This window comes from Hoplias malabaricus, chromosome 6 (genome assembly GCF_029633855.1).
Source record: "Hoplias malabaricus isolate fHopMal1 chromosome 6, fHopMal1.hap1, whole genome shotgun sequence".
NCBI lineage: Eukaryota > Metazoa > Chordata > Actinopteri > Characiformes > Erythrinidae > Hoplias > Hoplias malabaricus.
The window spans coordinates 7,813,450-7,833,387 of NC_089805.1; the positions used below are offsets into that span (position 1 = coordinate 7,813,450).

General features: G+C 40.9%; 2 protein-coding genes across 2 annotated transcripts; one reads left to right on the forward strand and one right to left on the reverse strand.

The window, feature by feature from the left end:
• Nucleotides 1-569: 569 nt before the first annotated feature.
• On the reverse strand, nucleotides 570-7,278 carry dnajb1a (DnaJ heat shock protein family (Hsp40) member B1a). The gene is made up of 3 exons (XM_066674054.1): nucleotides 6,691-7,278; nucleotides 4,799-5,379; nucleotides 570-4,586 (listed from the first exon to the last, which is right to left on the reverse strand). Exons 1-3 carry the CDS (start codon nucleotides 6,899-6,901, stop codon nucleotides 4,356-4,358), a joined length of 1,023 nt encoding a protein of 340 aa, XP_066530151.1. The 5' UTR covers nucleotides 6,902-7,278; the 3' UTR covers nucleotides 570-4,355.
• On the forward strand, nucleotides 4,887-19,117 carry tecra (trans-2,3-enoyl-CoA reductase a). Its single transcript, XM_066674137.1, has 13 exons — nucleotides 4,887-5,107; nucleotides 5,215-5,384; nucleotides 6,681-6,913; nucleotides 10,441-10,492; nucleotides 10,598-10,642; nucleotides 11,562-11,665; nucleotides 14,126-14,241; nucleotides 15,082-15,187; nucleotides 15,283-15,355; nucleotides 15,471-15,514; nucleotides 15,603-15,660; nucleotides 15,739-15,827; nucleotides 18,607-19,117. The coding sequence occupies exons 1-13, from the start codon at nucleotides 4,887-4,889 to the stop codon at nucleotides 18,778-18,780; spliced, it is 1,485 nt and encodes a 494-aa protein (XP_066530234.1). The 3' UTR covers nucleotides 18,781-19,117.
• Nucleotides 19,118-19,938: the final 821 nt, after the last annotated feature.

Below are 19,938 nucleotides of genomic sequence, written 5' to 3' on the forward strand. Positions count from 1 at the left end.
ACGTGAAACTGACCGTCCTGCTGCGATTATAAAAGCCTTATTATACATTATAGGGTCAAATAATCAGTACATTCAAATCATTTAAGCTTCTCTCACAGCCAACAAAGCATTAACTAACTTGAATGGTATAATGTAAAACTGTAAAAACATGAAGCCAAAGGGGATGCTCATGAGCAGCTATACACGAGCCTAAGGCCATCATGTTCAATATAAAGTGCTGAGGGAGTACAAAGCCCCCATTCCATCATTAAGCTAATTAACAACCCCTTCATGAGTTAAAGTGTGTGTGATGGAGTGAGGAGAACACTACATTCAGGGCAGTGACCCATCAGGACCAGTACTGATGCTGCGTTCATGTGCCTACTGTACACAAAACGTCTCAGAAAAGTGATACATCGTTAAATAACATCACATTCTGTAATCCAGTCCCTCTGAGCGCTTCACATAAAGACATTAGTTAAATAAAATAAAAATAAAGAGAAAAAATTGGGACTACTGAAAGCAATGAAGAAAACCTGTGAAAAACAGGTAAATAAATTAATCAGGTTAGATTTTAATTGGGATTACATGGATTGTGCAAAATAGAAAACCAACCAACCCACAAACCTGTACACGGGAGGTGTTGGGAGCAAAAAGGAAAAAAAAATCTTAAAGGAAATGTTACAAAAACAAGTTGAAACAAAAAATAAAAAAAGGACACACATTTGGACTTTTTTAAATGATGCAGGAAAAAAAAAAATATATAATATTTGCCAGTTTTTAACAAAGAAACAACACAGCATGGATATATCTCCCTTTTGGATTTAAGAGTTTTCCTAGTTATATTTAATATAAAATTAGAAATGTTATAAGAAATGCTAGTTTAAAAAAAAGGAATGTTTAGACAGCTTCTTTAAATCAGAGGGTATGCATACACAATGTTAAGCTTCTCTCTATATTTGGCACAAATAACTGGGAACTCCATTAAATAATTGTTTGAAAATGAATTAAAGGAATGTATTGGGTACAAAATCAGCACAAGACATTACACCAGTGATACATCACCTTTAATTTTCACACGTACACAGACACTGTCAAGTATTTCTCCCAAAGCATTTTAGCCCTAAGAAGGTGAACGCTGTCTATGCGGTGGAGGTACAAAGACAGGACGTGTTCATCCTGTCAAATGGAAAAACATTTCTAAAATTTCTTAAAAACGCTCTGCCTTTAAAGCAATGAATCATAGTTGTTCAACCCAATCTTTATGTCACATAGAAGAGAGTCAATAACCAAATACAATGTTACCGTGGAATAAGCAATCACAAACACCCACTGGTGTCAAGTTTTCATAAAGTACAGACACAGCTAGGGCTGAACAAATGGGGACAATGATATGGTCTCAGCAATTATATATGTAGATTTGTGGCTCAAACTGGCTATTTTAGGGTGGTAAATATTATTTCTTGCTCCTTTAAAATTAGTGTTTTAAAATGCAATTTGAATAAAAATTGTTTTACCTTTCAGCATTTGAATGCAATAGTTAAGAGGTTGCATTAATTCAATTTAATTCTTTAATAAGAGTTCATAAATTTACTTGAGGCATTATCTAAAATATATTGCGAATAGGCAAACTATATATAAAAATAAAAAAAACACAATGTATATGTGCATTATTACCCAATATAGCGTAAAGCTACTTTCAGGTAAGTTAAATCCCACCTGAGTCACAATGACTGCACTGGTTTCAGTACTGAGACAGCAGATCTGGAAGCACCATGAGAAAATGCCCAAGGCTCAACTGGAATTCCTGGAGCAATCACAGGGGAAAGGTTTTTTTTGTTTTGTATTTTTTCCTTCTTCCAAAGATCTCTGCTGGGATTTTTCTCTCTCACACACACACACACACACACACACGTCTCAACATATAGCTTCTGTGATGAACAAAAAAAGACATAAATTAATAAGAGAATACCATTCATTCATTATCTTTAACCGCTTATTCAGTTCAGGGTTGCGGTGGGTCCAGAGCCTACCTGGAATCATTGGGCACAAGGCGGGAATACACCCTGCAGGGTGCGCCAGTCCTTCACAGGGCAACACATACACAGACACCTACGGACACTTTTGAGTCGCCAATCCACCTACCAACGTGTTTTTGGACTGTGGGAGGAAACCGGAGCACCCGGAGGAAACCCACGCAGACACAGGGAGAACACACCAACTCCTCACAGACAGTCACCCAAAGGAAACCCACGCAGACACAGGGAGAACACACCACACTCCACACAGACAGTCACCCGGAGGAAACCCACGCAGACACAGGGAGAACACACCACACTCCTCACAGACAGTCACCCGGAGGAAACCCACACAGACACAGGGAGAACACACCACACTCCTCACAGACAGTCACCCGAAGCGAGATCCCTGGAGCTGTGTGACTGCGACGCTACCTGCTCTGCCACCGTGCCACCAATTAATAAGAGAATTACATAATCCTGTTAATCTAAAACAGAAAAAGAAATATATTGAAGCACACTGCCACCGAGCAGAAAAAAAACATTGCCTCAGTTCTTAAAAATCATGACTATGTTTTTCCTAAATATTTTTCAAATGACTGCACAATTTTAATAATTATTTTGAGACACAAAGCCAAAATGTTGGAAATGCTGCCTGGAAGAGCAGGAAAAATCAGACTCTGCCAAAAATAAATATCTTAAAATTAACCACTTCTAGTCCTTTAAAAAAATGATAAAAATTTTTTTTAACTTGAAACCACTTACTTAGAAGATTCTACAGCAGTGGTATTTTATGGCCAATTTTAATCTATGGCTTTTTTTCCCCCCCATTCACTAAAACCAGTAATTTACCTCCTGTGAGAGATGAACACATGAAATGCATAGGTACTTTATTACCCAGATTTGAAATATAAATTACCTGCTACGCCGTGCCAAAATGTTTAAATGAAAAATCAGTGGACTAATTAATTTATATAAATCAATGCTCTACATGAGAAACGAAGCAGGTGAATAATAAGCTATGAAAGTTATGTAAAACTGTACTGAATTTATTACAGGAGGAGCAGAGCATTCCAAAACATGGACATAAAGGGTGCATCCCATTTTTGTACCTCACAGTAAAACTAGATCACGTCATCTCCTGGGGGGGTTAAACGTCTCCAAGTTGAGTGTACTCAAATATCCACACTGCATACCTGGAACTAGTTGATTTTTGAGTATGGCCTTAGACACTACAGTCCCACAATGCAAAGCTATAGAGAAAGAACAGAACAACAGCAGACGACACAAATGCAGAAGCACTCGGTGCCTTGCAGTGATGTAAATTGACACAGCAACCTTTCACTCTGTTAGTACAAAACATAGCATGTCAAGATTGTGGCTTAACCTGAAAAACGCGTATTATTTAATATATAGCACACACACGGGAAACACTTTGATGTGAAGAAAGGAATAGCACCCTTTTGTGTTGCAGTTCCTAAAAGACCAGTATGTAAACAAGTTACCATCCAGGACCATGAGGTGCTTTATATCTCAAGCTGCAAACAAACGCACTTGACTGCCTCATGTTATTAACTTCTTAAAATAACAACTTAGATCAATCAGAATCAAAAGAATACACTTACAGGCTGCTCGTTTTGTGCCAAAATTGAACCAAAAGTGGTCATTCTGTAGCTTCTCTCCAAAGAACCCTTGTGGCTTCACTTCTGTAGAAGTGCACTGCTCCTAATCTTGCTAGAATTTAATGGCAATGAAAAGAAGGCAGCTGCACCAGCATGGAGGTACTGAATACTCTGAAAAAAATAATGCTTCTGACATTATTTTACATCTGAAAAGCTTTCACAGTGGTGTGAAAAGTGCATTGAAACACAGGTAACTTATTTATAAATTAATACTTTGGACATGACTTAAAAAAAAAAACAAAAAAAAAAACACACAGCGCAGTTCTATGCAAAAGTTTGGGTGCTCCTGCTGAATCAAGGCTTTGATTTTCCCAGTGATATGTTGTCACCCTCTACACAGAGAACATACCTCTGTATAGTTTAATGCAGGGATGTGTTTATTTTAGGATTGAACATGACCAGAGACATAACATAAAACTTTCTTCTGCAAATATTTATGGGCCCTTTTATTTTAACGTTTACCCCAATAAGTTAAACAAAGTATATACATTTTCAATTTAAAAATCTTTTTTAGCATTGTCTCTACAAACCAGCAAACCATGTAATCTGACTAGAGGTATTCAAACTTTTGCATACAACTGTATGTTGAATGTCCTCCTCCTTTTCGACTCTATTAAATGTCAGTGTGTGCTGAAGAGTGCTGGACCATTTCCTCCTGACCGGTCCACTCCTCCGCTCATGGTGGGAGGATTTGCAGCAGAGCATCGCGAGTGTTTGGCATTAGCTTCTCTGGAAATTTCACCGCAAACTCCAGCACCATGTCCCCTCTCTTCTCAGGACACTTGGACATCGGCAGTCCTTCGCCCACTATCCTCTTCTTCATGCCCGGTTTAATGACATCACGGGACGTCACTGTGATGGTCCTGCCATCCAGCGTGGGGGCACTGATCGAGCAGCCACAGAGGGCCTAAAAAGGGGAGAAGGCACAAAGTATATGATAACTAAACATCAGCACAAGGCTTTGTGTGTAAGTGCACATATATATATCCAAACTATATGAGAATATCAATATTCACCTAGCTGTAATTTCTTGAGACTGCTAAGCATCTAATGCACAAGCTAGTGAGCAGTAACCGAGTTTAATGTAATCAAATCCACCCTGGAAAATAAGACACGCACCTCTCTGAGGGATATCCTTGCAGAGTAAACGATATCAGAGCCATCCCTGCGGAAGACTGGGTGTGTCTTGTCTTTGACCACAAAAACAATGTCTGCAGGGATGTTCGTCGGGGTCTCGTCACCTTCTCTTGGGAAGGTGATCTTGGTACCTTCTTTCCAGCCTCTCTTGATGTCCACTGTCAGGATTTTGTCTTCAGTGCGCATCGAGCAGCCATCAGTGTTCAGCCTCTTGCGGGAAATTTTCATCTTTTTGGTGCAGCCTGTGAACACTTCCTCCAGGCTCACTTTCAGCTCGTGGATGACTGGAGGGTCTTTCTTCTTCTCTCGGGTCCCATGAGCACCTCCGAGCCGTGATTTAAAAGATCTGGGGAAGCCACCCATGCCTCCCATACCACCCATGCCCCCCATTCCAAAAGCAGCAAATGGGTCATCAACTTCTATATCGTCATCTGCACTGTGGGCAAAGAACTGGTCAAAGGGACTGCGACCGCCAAAGAACTCTGCAAACATGGCGTGGGGGTCCCCATGGAACGTGTAGCTGGGTCCATTGCCACCACCACCTCCGGGGTGACCTTTAAGTCCTGCAGTAAAAACAAGAACACAAGACCATTGATGCAAAGCACCCCCTTGTGGACAATCTTCAGCCTGCTAAACATGAGAGAGAGAGGTGCTTTATAAAAATAAATAAATAAATACATAAATAAATACTTCATGATTGTATTCGTTACGATCTCCATCATAAAGGCCAATTTTGTGGCAGCCTGTTGGGAACTGTATGCATTTTCAGCCCTAGCCCTTGTATCCCACAGATGCTTTTCTTTGCTCTAATGCACATTGCTCTGAACATAAAGGTCTTTACTGAATTGGATTATTGGAGAAATTAGATTTACATATCTTATTGGGACCGGTGCTGAGGGCCAATTCAGTATGTATCTCTCTCACAGTGAGACATTCCCTTAGTGGGGTTACAGTCCACATAGTAACATATCAGCCCATATCAATGAATGTCAATACTGCTATCTAATCCTTTAGCATGCAACATGTCACATGGTTAACTAAAGAACAAAGCTGACCTACCGCAGCTGATCGTCAGGTGGTCATTTAGTCAGTTAAAGAACTGCTTTCCAAAATTAGAATGAGCAAATGTAAACTTGAAAAAAATTAAATAAATATTACTGCCTTTAATGGAAACTCTTTGGTTTGGTGAATATAAATCACATCCTCAATGTACTAACCCTTTAATCTATAAACATGCTAAATACAAGCACGACAAACTGTACAAAAATTATAACCTCCCCTGTTCAGGGATGTGGTGAGTCAGGCGCCTACACATAATCATTGGGTACAAGCCAGGAACACACACAGGTCAGGGAGCCAATCCATTACAGGGAATCACACTTGTGGATAATTCAGATTGGAGCTCCTCACAGTCTCTGAACCGAGGGATTAAACACATAGGCCCTGGACCCAGGACTTCTCTGGCAGCAAAACTATATGTTTTATATGTTTGATGGTGACATGGAAAACTGTGTGCAAGCTCATGAAAATATGACTTTCTGCTGTTTTTTTTTTTGACCTTCAACACTATATTAGTGCATTTTCGCTACAGTAAAACCTGAAGAAGGCAGCCAAAGTTGAGTTTCTCGGTTGACAGATGCTGAACACAGTTCTATGGTGAACTCAGTAATTTGGGGAGTTATATGAGAGTTTGGACCGGATGTTAATTGCTCAGTTTATCCCATTTTGACATATTATCAATTCAGAAACAGGTATTTACTCTGAAGGCAGGTGCCTGTACCCGTATTCACACCCTTCCTCGTCAGTGTCATGTTATAAATAGCGCTAGTGTTGTGTTCTGGGACTTCGTGTTGTTCTGGTCCAGATCAACTCACCTTCTTCCCCGTAACGGTCGTAAATTTCCTTCTTTTTGGAGTCGCTAAGCACGTCGTAGGCCTCGGCAATCTCTTTAAACTTATCCTCGGCCCCTGGAGCTTTGTTTTTGTCTGGGTGAAAGCGGAGAGCCTGTTTTCTGTACGCTTTTTTAATCTCCTCATCGGAAGCGCCTTTCTGGATGCCCAGGACATTGTAGTAGTCTTTACCCATCACAAGCCACTGGTAAATCACACACTAACACTCCGCTGTCGAAAATGAGGAGCGCTAAGCTCCGGTGATCATTTTCAAAACCTCCTTGAATGAGATTTTACAACAGACACAGACCAAACATATGTTCAGAGAAGTCAGCTGAGATATAGCTACTAGTCCTTCTTCAATAACAGTTCGAAATTCTGAGAGCGGTCTAAACGTACAGCTCCCGCTTCACACAAACATGTCGCTTTTTGCGTTAACGAACTCTGTCGCATTCCGGACCCATCAAATAAATTCGCGTTATAAACAGAAATGTAAACTTTTCTCGCGTCGTGTAAACTACCCGGTCCTGAATCTCAGGGAAAGTTCGAGAAGACCCGCATTTCTTCTTTAAAAAAAGCTGCAACGAGCGTTCACTTTTTGAGACACAGCGCCTCTTATTGGGCTGGAGAAAATGACCGTTGGTTGTTGAGACTGTATCTCAAAGCCACCACAGCGTTCACTGCGTAATATATTACCGCTTAACGCCCTACGAAAACGAATTAAAAGTGTATGCTATCACATAGTGATAATTCAATATTTGAGATACCATAGCTCTCAGCGTAGTATATAAATTCCCTCTGTTGATAGTTAGGACACCAGCGAATAATTTGAGACGCAGACTAAAGTAGTGATTGAAAGCGAGGCACCTGATAAATTCATAAATATTTTTGCTTGGAATTATTTAAAATAAATTATTATGAGCCACATAAGACTCCCAACAAACATACGTGATTTGGTAGAGCACCACACAGTCTTTGTTAGATAAACAGCGCGGAAACATTTTCATATTTGAGAGACTGGAGAAAAAGAAAGCTACTGTCTGTGATTCAAATCTGAAAGATAGAACACACAGATGAATGTGTTCATTCAAATGTTTAAAAAATACAATAAATAAATACATTTTTAAGTGTAGTTTTCAAGATCACTGCTTTCAACTACAGCATTTCAACTGTGATTTCAGGTTCACTGAGCTTATATCCATTCATTCATTCTTTCATTATAAACACTTCTCCAATTGCGGTGGGTCCGGAGCCTACCCGGAATCACTGGGGTGAACACACCCTGGAGAGTGTGCCAGTCCTTTACAGGGCAACACACTCACACATTCACTTTTGAGTCGCCAATGCACCTACCAACGTTTGTTTTGGGACAGTGGGAGGAAACTGGAGCACCCGGAGGAAACCCACGCAGACACGTGGAGAACACACCACACTCCTCACAGACAGTCACCTGGAGCAGGACTTGAACCCACAACCTCCAGGTCCCTGGAGCTGTGTGACTGCGACACTACCTGCTGTGGCACCGTGCCGCCAGCTTATATTCAAACTTATAAACCATTCCAATAATATTGTGAGAATATATAATAGCAAGAAAATGAGCAAATGGCAGTGTCATTTTAAGATGAAAAGCACCTCATTGAAATGGCTTGTAACTCACTCACATACTCACTCATGTTTTGGAAATGGGAGGGAGAATTCTTTAAAGCTTGCCCAACCTAGCAAAACGACAGCTGAATTTATTGGATGATGGAGCACATATAAATCTGTAAATAAGTCAGTTGTCTGTAATTTTGGTCTGAGATGACATATTCAAAGCTGGCTTTTTGTAACCGTCATAGACTTTATTTTAAATTTAGGTCCAAATGCACGTAACACAGCCTGTGCGCTGTTTTGCACAATTGCAGATCCTTCGATGCTTGCGGACAGCTGATGTAAGTCTAAACGGCTGCTCTAAATAAACTGGATTGCTCAGGGGCACCAGTCACCGTGTTTGCTTTATTCCTCCAAGCTGACGGACAACTATAATTTAGAGTTATACAGCACTAATATTGGCCTTAATGTGAGAGGCCCTGGGGGGGACCACTTGTGCTTTCAGATTGTGAAATTGCTGACACGGTTGTGGGAAAACTGGAGGGGGCAGCAGTGTGTCCACACGCCCAGCCAGATTCTCTGCATGCTGGAGGACATGTAACTGATGAGAAGTAGCATGCCAAATATACAAGTTGAACATGAAACCACACCCAAGGTTCCAATGCAGGACAGTAGGACACTAGGACCCAGCAGACAGGATCGTTTATTTAGGAAGAACAATAGTTTTGAAAGATCATAATGGTAGTGAGAGCCAAGAAGTCTTTCTCTGTGGTATTTGCACAAGCACCCAGAGATGATTACACTGTGTATTAGTCAAAGTTTTATAAAAACATATATAAACTATTCCCATTTTTTGCTTCCCACACTTCAGATACATTCAGTGATGCTGAGAGCTGGGCTTTGGGGAAGCTAAAGTCTTCTCCACATTCACACACATTCATCTGACTTTCCTCACTTTCCTTATGCAATTGGATTAGCTCTGAATGACCTCGTTCTAATTACTGGTCATTTTTATTAGATATGTTTTTTCATGTGTGTGCTGTATTAGTTTGCACATATGCTACAAATAGTAGGAAGCTTATTTTGAGCGTTCAAACAGTGTCAGAGGTCAAGCAGGTGTAGTTTGGTATGTTTCTCTCTCTCTCTCTCTCTCTCTCTCTCTCTCTCTCTGGGCTCTGCTTCAGAATAGCCTATGAGCAGGAGTCATGAGGGTCACTAAAACTGCTCTGGGATCTGCAGTGTATCCAGGTCTATGGAGGAGTTTGCAGGGGTGTATATTTAGCCAAGTGAAAATTACATCGTGGATTATTCCTTGGGACTCTCGGGTTTCACCTTCAGAGAGTCTCTAATGGTCCTGGGGGTTGTTGGAGAGAGCGTGTGGCCCCTCAGGTGTTAAGCGGGCAGGAGACATTTTCCTCGCACTCTGTAGCCGGACGTTTGGTTAACACCCTTCCCCGGACTGAAAAGGGGAGGATAACTGACCTCAAACAAAAGAACAAAACCAGGGAGAGCTCCAAAACTTTCCAGGTGAAGAAGGCCACTAAGGAGATACAAGAGTTTGATCTGGGTTTTTTGGAGGTGCCTCTTTTTGTGTGGAACTTTGGAGGTTACATTTAAAGGGCAGTAATGGATGTTTTGGCTTTAGAAGCAAAAGGGGCCAAGTCGGAGGCCTCTTCAGCTCCTGCCCCATCGAAACCAAGGCCCAAAACGCCCAAAAAGGCTAAACGAATTGTTTACTTTGAGGTGGAGATCGTGGATGCCAAGACAAAAGAAAAGCTGCTGCTGCTGGATAAGGTACTGTGCTTGGCTGTGCTTTGCAGTATGTTACTACAATTCAGAACCAAAACTCAGAGATTTTAGAAAGCGAAGGAAGGTTTCTGAGTCAAAACAAATAGGTGAGTCTGTTCTCTCTTTTGTTTGATTTGGTCGCATAATGCATCTGACCCTCAACATGTGTATATCTATGTGTAGAAGAACAGAAATCTGAAGCCAGTACAGGTTATCATTTTTCGTGGTAGGACCAAAGTCCAGTTTTCTCTTCGTCTTTTAAAACTTATTAAGGGTGGTGACAGCACAGGAGAATATACAGTATAACTGAAGCTCTTAGATCAGTAGTCACTATGCATCTTTTCTTTCCTTCTACAGGTTGAACCTACTGCCACCATTCTGGACATAAAATCTATGTTCCACAAATCAAGTTAGTTCACTGATTTCGCTAAAGTTGTAACTAAGCACCTTTTGTAAAGAAGCTAAACCGCTCAGCAGTATAACATTCAGTTCCATGATCACTCTGTTTCTCCAGATCAGCGCTGGTATCCCGCCAGACAGTCGCTCTGCCTGGACCCCAGTGAGTGGATCTTGTTTCACACTTCTGCTTCTTAATGTGCACTTGGACACTGCACTGATTTATAAAGGGCTGAAAGCAAGGAGGTGGTTTTACTCTTAGAAAGGTTAATACACCCGGGGTAAATGTATCTCACCAGTTTTGTTGCCTCTTCATCTTAACCGCAAGTTAGCATTCAGCCAGTAATAATCTTAAAAATAAGTATTCTTGGCATAATCATAGAAATGGGTGTAGCTTAACCATTGAAATAGGTGTAGCATGGTCAAGGAAAAGGGTGTAATGCAGTGACTGAGTTTGGTGTAGGGCAATAACACGACTAAACGCACTGTAACCAAAAGAATGGGTGTAGGGTCACCGTAAAAACGGGTAAAGCATAAACATAGAAATAGGAGAAACGTAGCTATGGATATAGCAGTAGGGTAGACCTAAGTTTAGTATAACTGTGAAAAAAGATGTAGCGTGAGCATAGAAATAAGTGAACATAAATAATAAGGTGCGTATAGGGTCACCAAAACATTGGATATAAGCATAACCATGTGAAAAGGCTGTAATGTAGGCATGAACTAAAACAGGAAATTACTGTAGTGTCACCGTGAAAATGGGTGTAATCTAACCATGGAAACTGGTGTAGTACAGCCATAGACATATTTGTAGCATAAACTTGAAAATGAGTGTAATCCACATATAAAAGCTTAGGCTTAACATAACCATGGAATCTGATTAAGCATAATTTGAAATTAGTACAGCATAACTATAGAAATGGGTGTAATGTAACCATGGATTTAACTGTAATTTAACCTTATAATTAAGTGTAGCACCACAGCTTCGAAAGTCAATGGACTAAGTGCTGAGGTTGTGGCTGTGAGCACTAAGTGGAGGTGTTGTGTGTGTGTCTGTGTTTGTACGTGCTGTGGAATTTCAGGGGGCAAGCCCTTAAAAGATGAAGAGATCCTCCAGCAGCTTCCTGTCGGAACCACAGCTACTTTCTACTTCAAAGACATGGGGGCACAAATCAGCTGGGGAACAGTGAGTGGAGTGTTATTACTATTGATACTACTACTACAATGACTACTACTACTATTTTAACTACTGCTACTACTAGCATTACTAATACAGTTATTAAATTACTGCTGCTACTGCAATACTAGGATTACTACTTTGACTACTAGCATTATTAATACTAATATTATATAATTATTACAACATATACAATGGTTTTAAGAGTTTCTGTATATACAAATAATATACAGTACCAGTCAAAAGTTTGGACACATATTCTCAATCGTTATTGGTGGAATGTACCAGCCCCTAACTCTGCACAACTCAAGTTATGGTCTCAAACACATTAGAAGGTGAGCAGTTCTACAAATTAACTCCTGACGAGGCCACAGCTGTTCACTGTAAACCATTCCAGGTGACGACCTCATGAAGATGTTTGAGAGAACGCAGAGAGTGTGCAAAGCTGTCATCAAAGCAAAAGGTGGCTACTTTGAAGAATCTAAAGTATAAAACATATTCTGGTTTTTGTTTACTACATAATTCCATATGTGTTCCTTCATAGTTTTAATGTCTTCCTTATTCATTTACAATGTAGAACATAATAAAAAACAAAGAAAAACCATTGAATGAGAAGATGTCCAAACTTTTGACTGGTGCTGTACATTCACAATAAGTGGAAAATGGCCCAAAAGAAAGGAAACCCTCCCTGAGTGGGTGTGTCCAAACATTTGATTGGTACTGTATGTACTCTACATTATTTAAACTCATCCCTCTGACTACTGTTGAACTCTCAGTGCTTGGCAGCAGGGTTGCTGGTAACAGGGTTGAACATCCATGATATTACTAGCCATTATTCTGCAAAGATACTGCGTTTGGAATGACATGCCACTGCCAATATCCTCACTGTTAAAGTGGCCTCACTGTTAAAGGCTTATTGATGAAACCTGTGTTACATGTGGCTTATTGGAATTTTTCTTCTTTTAACAGTGTAAGTGTGGTGTGCTAGAAGGGGACATGGATGAATGAAATTATCATTCATTCATTATCTGTAACCACTTATCCAGTTCAGGGTCGCGGTGGGTCCGGAGCCTACCCAGAATCACTGGGCGCAGGGCAGTGACGCACTACCTGCTGCACCACTGTGCCGCCATGGAATAATTTATAATATTTAAAATATGTAAACAATACAAAACAATGTATTTGTTTGTAAATGCCACATATATCAACCAAACCGTGCACGAGATAAAACAATATACATATTATTATATTGGACATGTAAGATGACCATCACGATGGTGGGAGGATATTATTTGTAAAATTATTTGCATTTTGTATAAAGATGAAAGGGGCGGCACGGTGGCGCAGCAGGTAGAATCGCAGTCACACAGCTCCAGGGACCTGGAGGTTGTGGGTTCGGTCTGGGTGACTGACTGTGAGGAGTTGGTGTGTTCTCCCTGTGTCTGCATGGGTTTCCTCCGGGTGCTCCGGTTTCCTCCCACAGTCCAAAAACACACATTGGTAGGTTGATTGGCGACTCAAAAGTGTCCGTAGGTGTGAGTGTGTGAATGAATGTGTGTGTGTCTGTGTTGCCCTGTGAAGGACTGGCGCCCCCTCCAGGGTGTATTCCTGCCTTGCGCCCAATGATTCCAGGTAGGCTCTGGACCCACCTCCACCCTGAACTGGATAAGTGTTTACAGATAATGAATGAATTAATAAAAGATGAAATTTAAATGGTCTGTTCATGTGTTGTTTTAAAATTGTTGAGGGACAAGAAATGTCCTCCTATTCGTGAAATGACCATAATATTATAATAACTAATATTGCTACTATTATATACTAATTACTATAGAACAATAATACTAATAACATAAAAAGAATACATATTCTGTGTAAAACTGTAAAACTCCCAGTGAACATTTCTGTTTGTGTATGAGTAAGGGTTTTTTTTGTTTTTTCGGTGGGGGATTTTTCCATTCACCAGTTTGGCTTTCTCTCACCTTCAGAGCACTATATCCTGTTTCTTAGTACATCTAATCTCCTGGCCCTAGTATTTCCCACCAGGTGTTGATCCCCTCCTCCTCTGCTCTCTCTCTCTCTCTCTCTCTCTGTCCCTGGGTGACCCTGTGCAGTGGTCTGCTGGCAGCATTACGTTTCTCTTCAAAGTTTTGTTTTCAAAGTAGTGTTTGGTTGTATTTACAGCAGTTAGATTTATTTTTTCCTGAAAAATTCTGTATATAATTCAGACTGGATATGCAAGGATTCAGAGGTTTCACTCACAGTGTCACACACACATTTAAAGTAAATCAGACCACTGTGTGCAGAGTTTCATATAAATGTTAAACACAGTAGATACATCAGAGCTATCACATGTCTAAAGGTTTATTGACACCATTTAAAACGAGTGGATACAGTTGCTCTGAGTTTCTCTCACGGTGCTCTCTCTCTATCTCTCTCTCTCTCTTTGTGTGTGTGTGTGTGTGTGTGCAGGTTTTCCTTACTGAGTGTATTGGGCCACTCTTTATTTACCTGATGTTTTATTTCAGAGTGCCCCTCATCTATGACCCAAAACACGACTTCAAAACCAGCAAACATTGGGTGGTTCAGTGAGTATCCCACTAAAAACATCTTCTGAATTTAAATGTAAATGTCTGATTTTGTTCAACTCACTGAAGACTTGCTTGAGACTCACTACAATTGTCCCAACACTAAATCTCATGAAACAGCCAATGGAAACTGTGATTATGCCAAAAATTAATATCCAATATAGTCCACACATGGAAATCAGGTTCTAAATATCTTGGACTAGAGTGTTTACCTAAGCAAGCAATCCACTGGGCCTTCTAGATGCTAGCAATAGCATCAAATATTTATATTGAAACTCATTTTGCAACACTATTCCATCCATTTTAGAGTCATCTATAGCTCTGTTTATTATTTTGGACACATTGAACATTCCTTCATTATTATCATTGTCAGTGAAATAGCTGGAACCTCCAAACAGAAGCTGTTCAGTAGCATTCAGTTAGAATAAATACATGTGCAGCATCTCTTGGAACTGGCTCAGCTATATACCAACTCACATACATGGGAAATATAAGGCAGTGAAGGATACATCATTAAAACCTGGCCAAATTGAGGAAAATGGAAGCCATTTTATATAACAATCCCTCCATCAGAATACTACCTCAACAGACATTGGGACATTGCAGATGCAGGCACTCACTCAGGTTTAGGAATTGCACCACAAGTGACTATTTCTCACATACTTGCTCTTTGGGGACTTCTCCACAAGTGGGTGCTGTTCAATGCTTCATATCATACACCAAGTCTAGCTTTTTAAACGAACTGGCAACAGTCAGTGATCCCAGACTTCTGAGTAGAAGTGCATAACTGGGGTTTCTGAGAATGAAGCAGTTCTGAACTGACCTGTCCTTTCTGTCCAGTTTAGCCTGTTTGTGTCACTCCTTCCATTATGTGAAGAGGATCCTGGAAACCCTGTTTGTCCATCGCTTCTGCCATGGCACCATGCCACTGCGCAACATCTTCAAGGTGATGAAGCGAGGAATGGATGGTTTCTGATATGTCTTGAGACGTTTTCCACTATAGTGAATGGATAGACTAACACACCTGGGTTTTTCTTTCAGAATTGCTCGTTTTATTGGTGTTTTGCAGCATGGATGGCCTACTACATAAACCACCCACTCTACACACCGCCGTGTGAGTAACAATCCCCGTCAGGATTGTGTGTGTCCTCTGTCCTCTGTCCTCTGTGGCACTGAATGCAGTTTCTGCAGTTTCCACCACAGTGAAGAGTGAATGTGTTTGTTTGTAGATTACGGGGAGCAGCAAGTGAAGACAGCTCTTGCCATTTTCCTGGTGAGCATCACTTTTCCCACTGACTCTCTTTGTTTTTTGATGAAACTGATGTTTCTTCTTTTGTCTGTGTTTCTCTGACGTGTCTCAGTTCTGTCAGCTGGGAAGCTTCTCCATCCACATCACTCTCCGCAATCTCAAATCTGCTGGTGAGTTCCAAACACCTAAACCTTTCATTAAAAGCTGTGAAAAGATGTGAAAATCTAATTGTTTGTTTTGCGTTCAAGGCTCTAAGACGAAGAAGATTCCGTATCCAACCAAGAATCCCTTCACCTGGATCTTTGCACTCGTCTCTTGCCCAAATTACACATACGAGGTGAGGCGCATTTATCATACGGGTCCCGGGTCCTGGGGTCGATCCATGCCCGAGGGTCATTGTCTGTTAAGTGGTTGGTGTGTTCTCCCTGTGACTGCAAGGGTTTCCTCCACAGTCCAAAAAACAAATATTGGGAGGTCCAGGGTGTATTCCACTCTTGTGCCCGGTGATTCTTGGTAGGCTCAGGACACACTGTGACTCCGATTAGGAGAAAGGGGTTGCTGGAACAGGTCTCTAGGTGATCATAACACTACAGCTTAGAGCTTTCCCTTTATAAAAATACGAATCTTACTTTTTATCATAGATAGCATTTTCCACATGCCCAAGGTCGGACTACACGAAGCAGGCCTTCTGCTTTGTGCTGTTGTGAGTGACTTCATCTTGAGTTGAAGTGGTATATTAGATCCAGAACTAATCTTCTAACATCACACTTGTGGTTCTTGTGGCTGTGAATATAACACTTTCTGACACAGTTTCACAACAATGGTCCAACATCTCATTTGAGTGTTTCCCTGAACAGTAGAAACTGTTACTGCAGCAAAGAGAATCAAACTCCCTGTTAATACACTTAATACCAGAGGAAATCTTGAGGTAATGCAGAGGTAATATATTGTACCACATAAAACAGATGGAAGACCAGTATAGTAATAAAATAATGGTCAAAATAGTGTTTTATCCCCTATATTTTTTTCTGAACTGAGTGAGATACACTCATTTAACTATGAACTACTGCCCTCTGCTGGTTGACACTGAACTTAGTCTTTTTTGGCTCTGTTCCAAAATAATGTAGGGAAAGTTAAAGGTGCTCTGTGTAACTTTTTGAGGGTTGGAAAGCTCTCAGATGTAAATATTTAACTGAAAAATATGGAAGAACCGTATACTATTACTACTACTACTACTACTACTAATGATAATACATTTTTTGGCGCCTTTCAAGACTCTCAAGGTCACCGTACACAAAGGAGAATCAAAGCAAGACATGTGCAAACAAAACTAATTATAGCAAGCTAATTAATTACTGCTGATTTTGTGTTGGGGACTCTCTCAAATCATCACATTTTCGGCCCCTGATCCTTTTTGAGCTGCGCAGTCACTCAGACAGAATAAATTGATTGGATGGATTACCTACATGACTCCGCCCACATTGTACACACTCTCTGCATACATTGCAGGTGTATTCATTTGCATGAACATGGAAACCACACACACACACACACTAACAAACAGGGCTGACAGCTGGAAGAATGGCAGAGAAATATACAACCACCAAACCACTAATCAAATAAAAAGAAGAAAGACAGAGGTAGGCTTCGTACAAACAGAGGCTGAATAAAGCCAGAGGGCAAACTAGAGTAAACATTGGTGTAGCTTTCCAACAGAACCTAGGGATGAAGAAAAGCCTGGAGAGAGCCGCAAAGTTTGCTGTTCTAAAATCAAACAGTTAATTATCTCATTTATTTTGTTTATGGGAGCTAACGTTAGGTGTTTTTTTTACACGTAAATGAGACAAAAACTAGAGATAGTGTTTGAAACAAGGCCTTGGGCACCTCGCAGCTCATAGCTTGCACAATCTCTGTCAGACTAATTAAAGCCATGACACTGCTGTGTTTAATGGGTGTGGCTTTTGAAGGAGGGCTGAAAGTAGGGGGTGGGAATTTTTGGTTGTATTTTTTCAAAAATTACTGGTTGACACTGTAATATTTTTATTTAGCCAAATACCAATGGAGTTTTAGGGGCAGCACGGTGGTGCAGCAGGTAGTGTCACAGTCACACAGCTCCAGGGGCCTGGAGGTTGTTGGTTTGATTCCCGCTCCCCATGACTGTCTGTGAGGAGTTTTGTGTGTTCTCTCTGTGTCCGCGTGGGTTTCCTCCGGGTGCTCCAGTTTCCTCCCACAGTCCAGAAACACACGTTGGTAGGTGGATTGGCAACTCAAAAGTGTCCGTAGGTGTGAATGTGTCTGTGTTGCCCTGTGAAGGACTGGCGCCCCCTCCAGGGTGTATTCCTGCCTTGTGCCCAATGATTCCAGGTAGGCTCTGGACCCACCTCGACCCTGAATTGGATAAGCGGTTACAGATAATGGAATGGAATGGAGTTTTATTAACGGAAGGCTACACTACTTGGAACTGTGTAGAGACATTAAAATGACACGTACATTTCACAGGGCACTGATTGGCCAGAGAGAACTTTATGTAACGCAAACCAGGTGCCTTGCACAAACTAGCCATTTTTAAAAATCTTAAGAGCTAAAGTACAGATCACGTGTTTTTATCCGACTCACAACAGCAGCTCATAAAATTATGCCATGGACTTTTGAAGACATACAAACGTTCCTTGGATTTATGGCTGACGAAAGAATCCAGCCAGAGTTGGACAGTGTTAAAAAGAAGGAGAAACCACTGCTTTTAACCACTGCCGTTGTTGTGGTTCCCAAAGCCCAGCGTTCTTATTAGTGATGTTGTATTGACACATGACCAGCTGCATTAGAATGCACTTGGAAGCTGTGGCAGTAGAGAACTAACCAGGTACCAGATACCAATACAAGTAGAGCTGAGAAATGTAGGTACAATTCAGTAGAAAAGTGCCAAAAGTGTCTTTGACATTTGCATAGCACTGGATAACACCCCCTTGTGGAGCAGTTCCTGACCATAAGTGAGTTATAGCTCAGTACTCTGATGTGCTTCACAGCTAAATGTCTTGAATTTTCTGGTTCAATAAGTGAATAGAATGTGTATCCGATCTAATTATGTGTGTGTGTGTGTTTGGTTTTATCTCCTGTAGGTGGGCTCCTGGCTGGGCTTCACCGTGATGACGCAGTGTGTCCCTGTGGCCTTTTTCACCATCATCGGCTTCATACAGATGACTGTGAGGGCCAAAGGCAAACACCGCAACTACCTGAAGGAGTTTAAAGAATACCCAACACTGCGCTCACCTATCCTACCCTTCATCCTGTAGTCTCTCTCTCTCCTTCCCTTACGCTCACACACAAGGAAAGCACCATATAAGGCCCCTTTCAATCCTCTCTATAAAATGGCATCTGATTTAATACCGCTTGCTAAGGCATTTAAAAAGTAAAAAAAAAAAGACCTACAGCTACAAACAAACCCGGGGCAAGAGGAAACCCCACAACACGTTTCAGTTAATCTCAGTCACGTCGTATTTAGTTATCAGAGACATTGACTGACACAGTTTCCTGTTCTTAGACAGGAATTAAAACCCCACTGACTGAAAATGCATATATAATAGCAACCAATGTGTAACTGCTTTGTTGTCTTTCCTAGTCCCTCATACAACATGGAATAAAAGCTATTTTCTGCCAAGTTTTCTCATCATTTTAGTCACAGTTAGCTCCACCCATAGGCTAGGATTCCTCCAATCATCCGGTGCTACCAGTCTGGAAGAATGAAGGCAACACATGAAGCCAGCCACCACATCTTTTTGAACTATTGTTATCACAAAATCACTGAAGCTCAACGCTAGCTATCAACGTTCTTTTAGCGAACAGAAACTGTGCTGAATGGTGTGGCGGATAGATAAAGCTGAAAATGGTGTATGGGTTAATGGAAAATTACAGATAACTGAAACATTTCCATGATCACAAAGAAGTGGTAACACTTTACATGCCTCATCAGTCAGAAGAATACAAGAAACAGATTATTCCAACAAGCGCCATTTGTCATTCAATCTGCTGTAGACCTTTTAGAACGTTATGATGATTTGACACTTGATGTTGGAGATGTTTATGTCAGTTCTCGTGAGAGGCTTTGGAGGGTTTCTTAATTATTATGAGATGAAGCAACTAACAAGAGCATTTCTTTCATTCTATTCACACATTAAACAGAGTCATGCCTCTATTTGTTCAACTCTGCATATACACTTTTTTTGCCCTACTCCTAGCTTTGACAACAATAAATAATGACAGCCACTGGGGGTTTTGTAGCTTTTTTCACTGAACATTGGCTCTCTTCCAGGTGACTGGTCACTTACTGATTACATTATTTGCAGCTATCTTACTTCTAAAAGGTTAATATTGAACATGACTGGACATGGAATGTAAAACAATTACATTTACCTTGTGCTGAACTAATAAACCACTAATTGGGACAGTGTTTT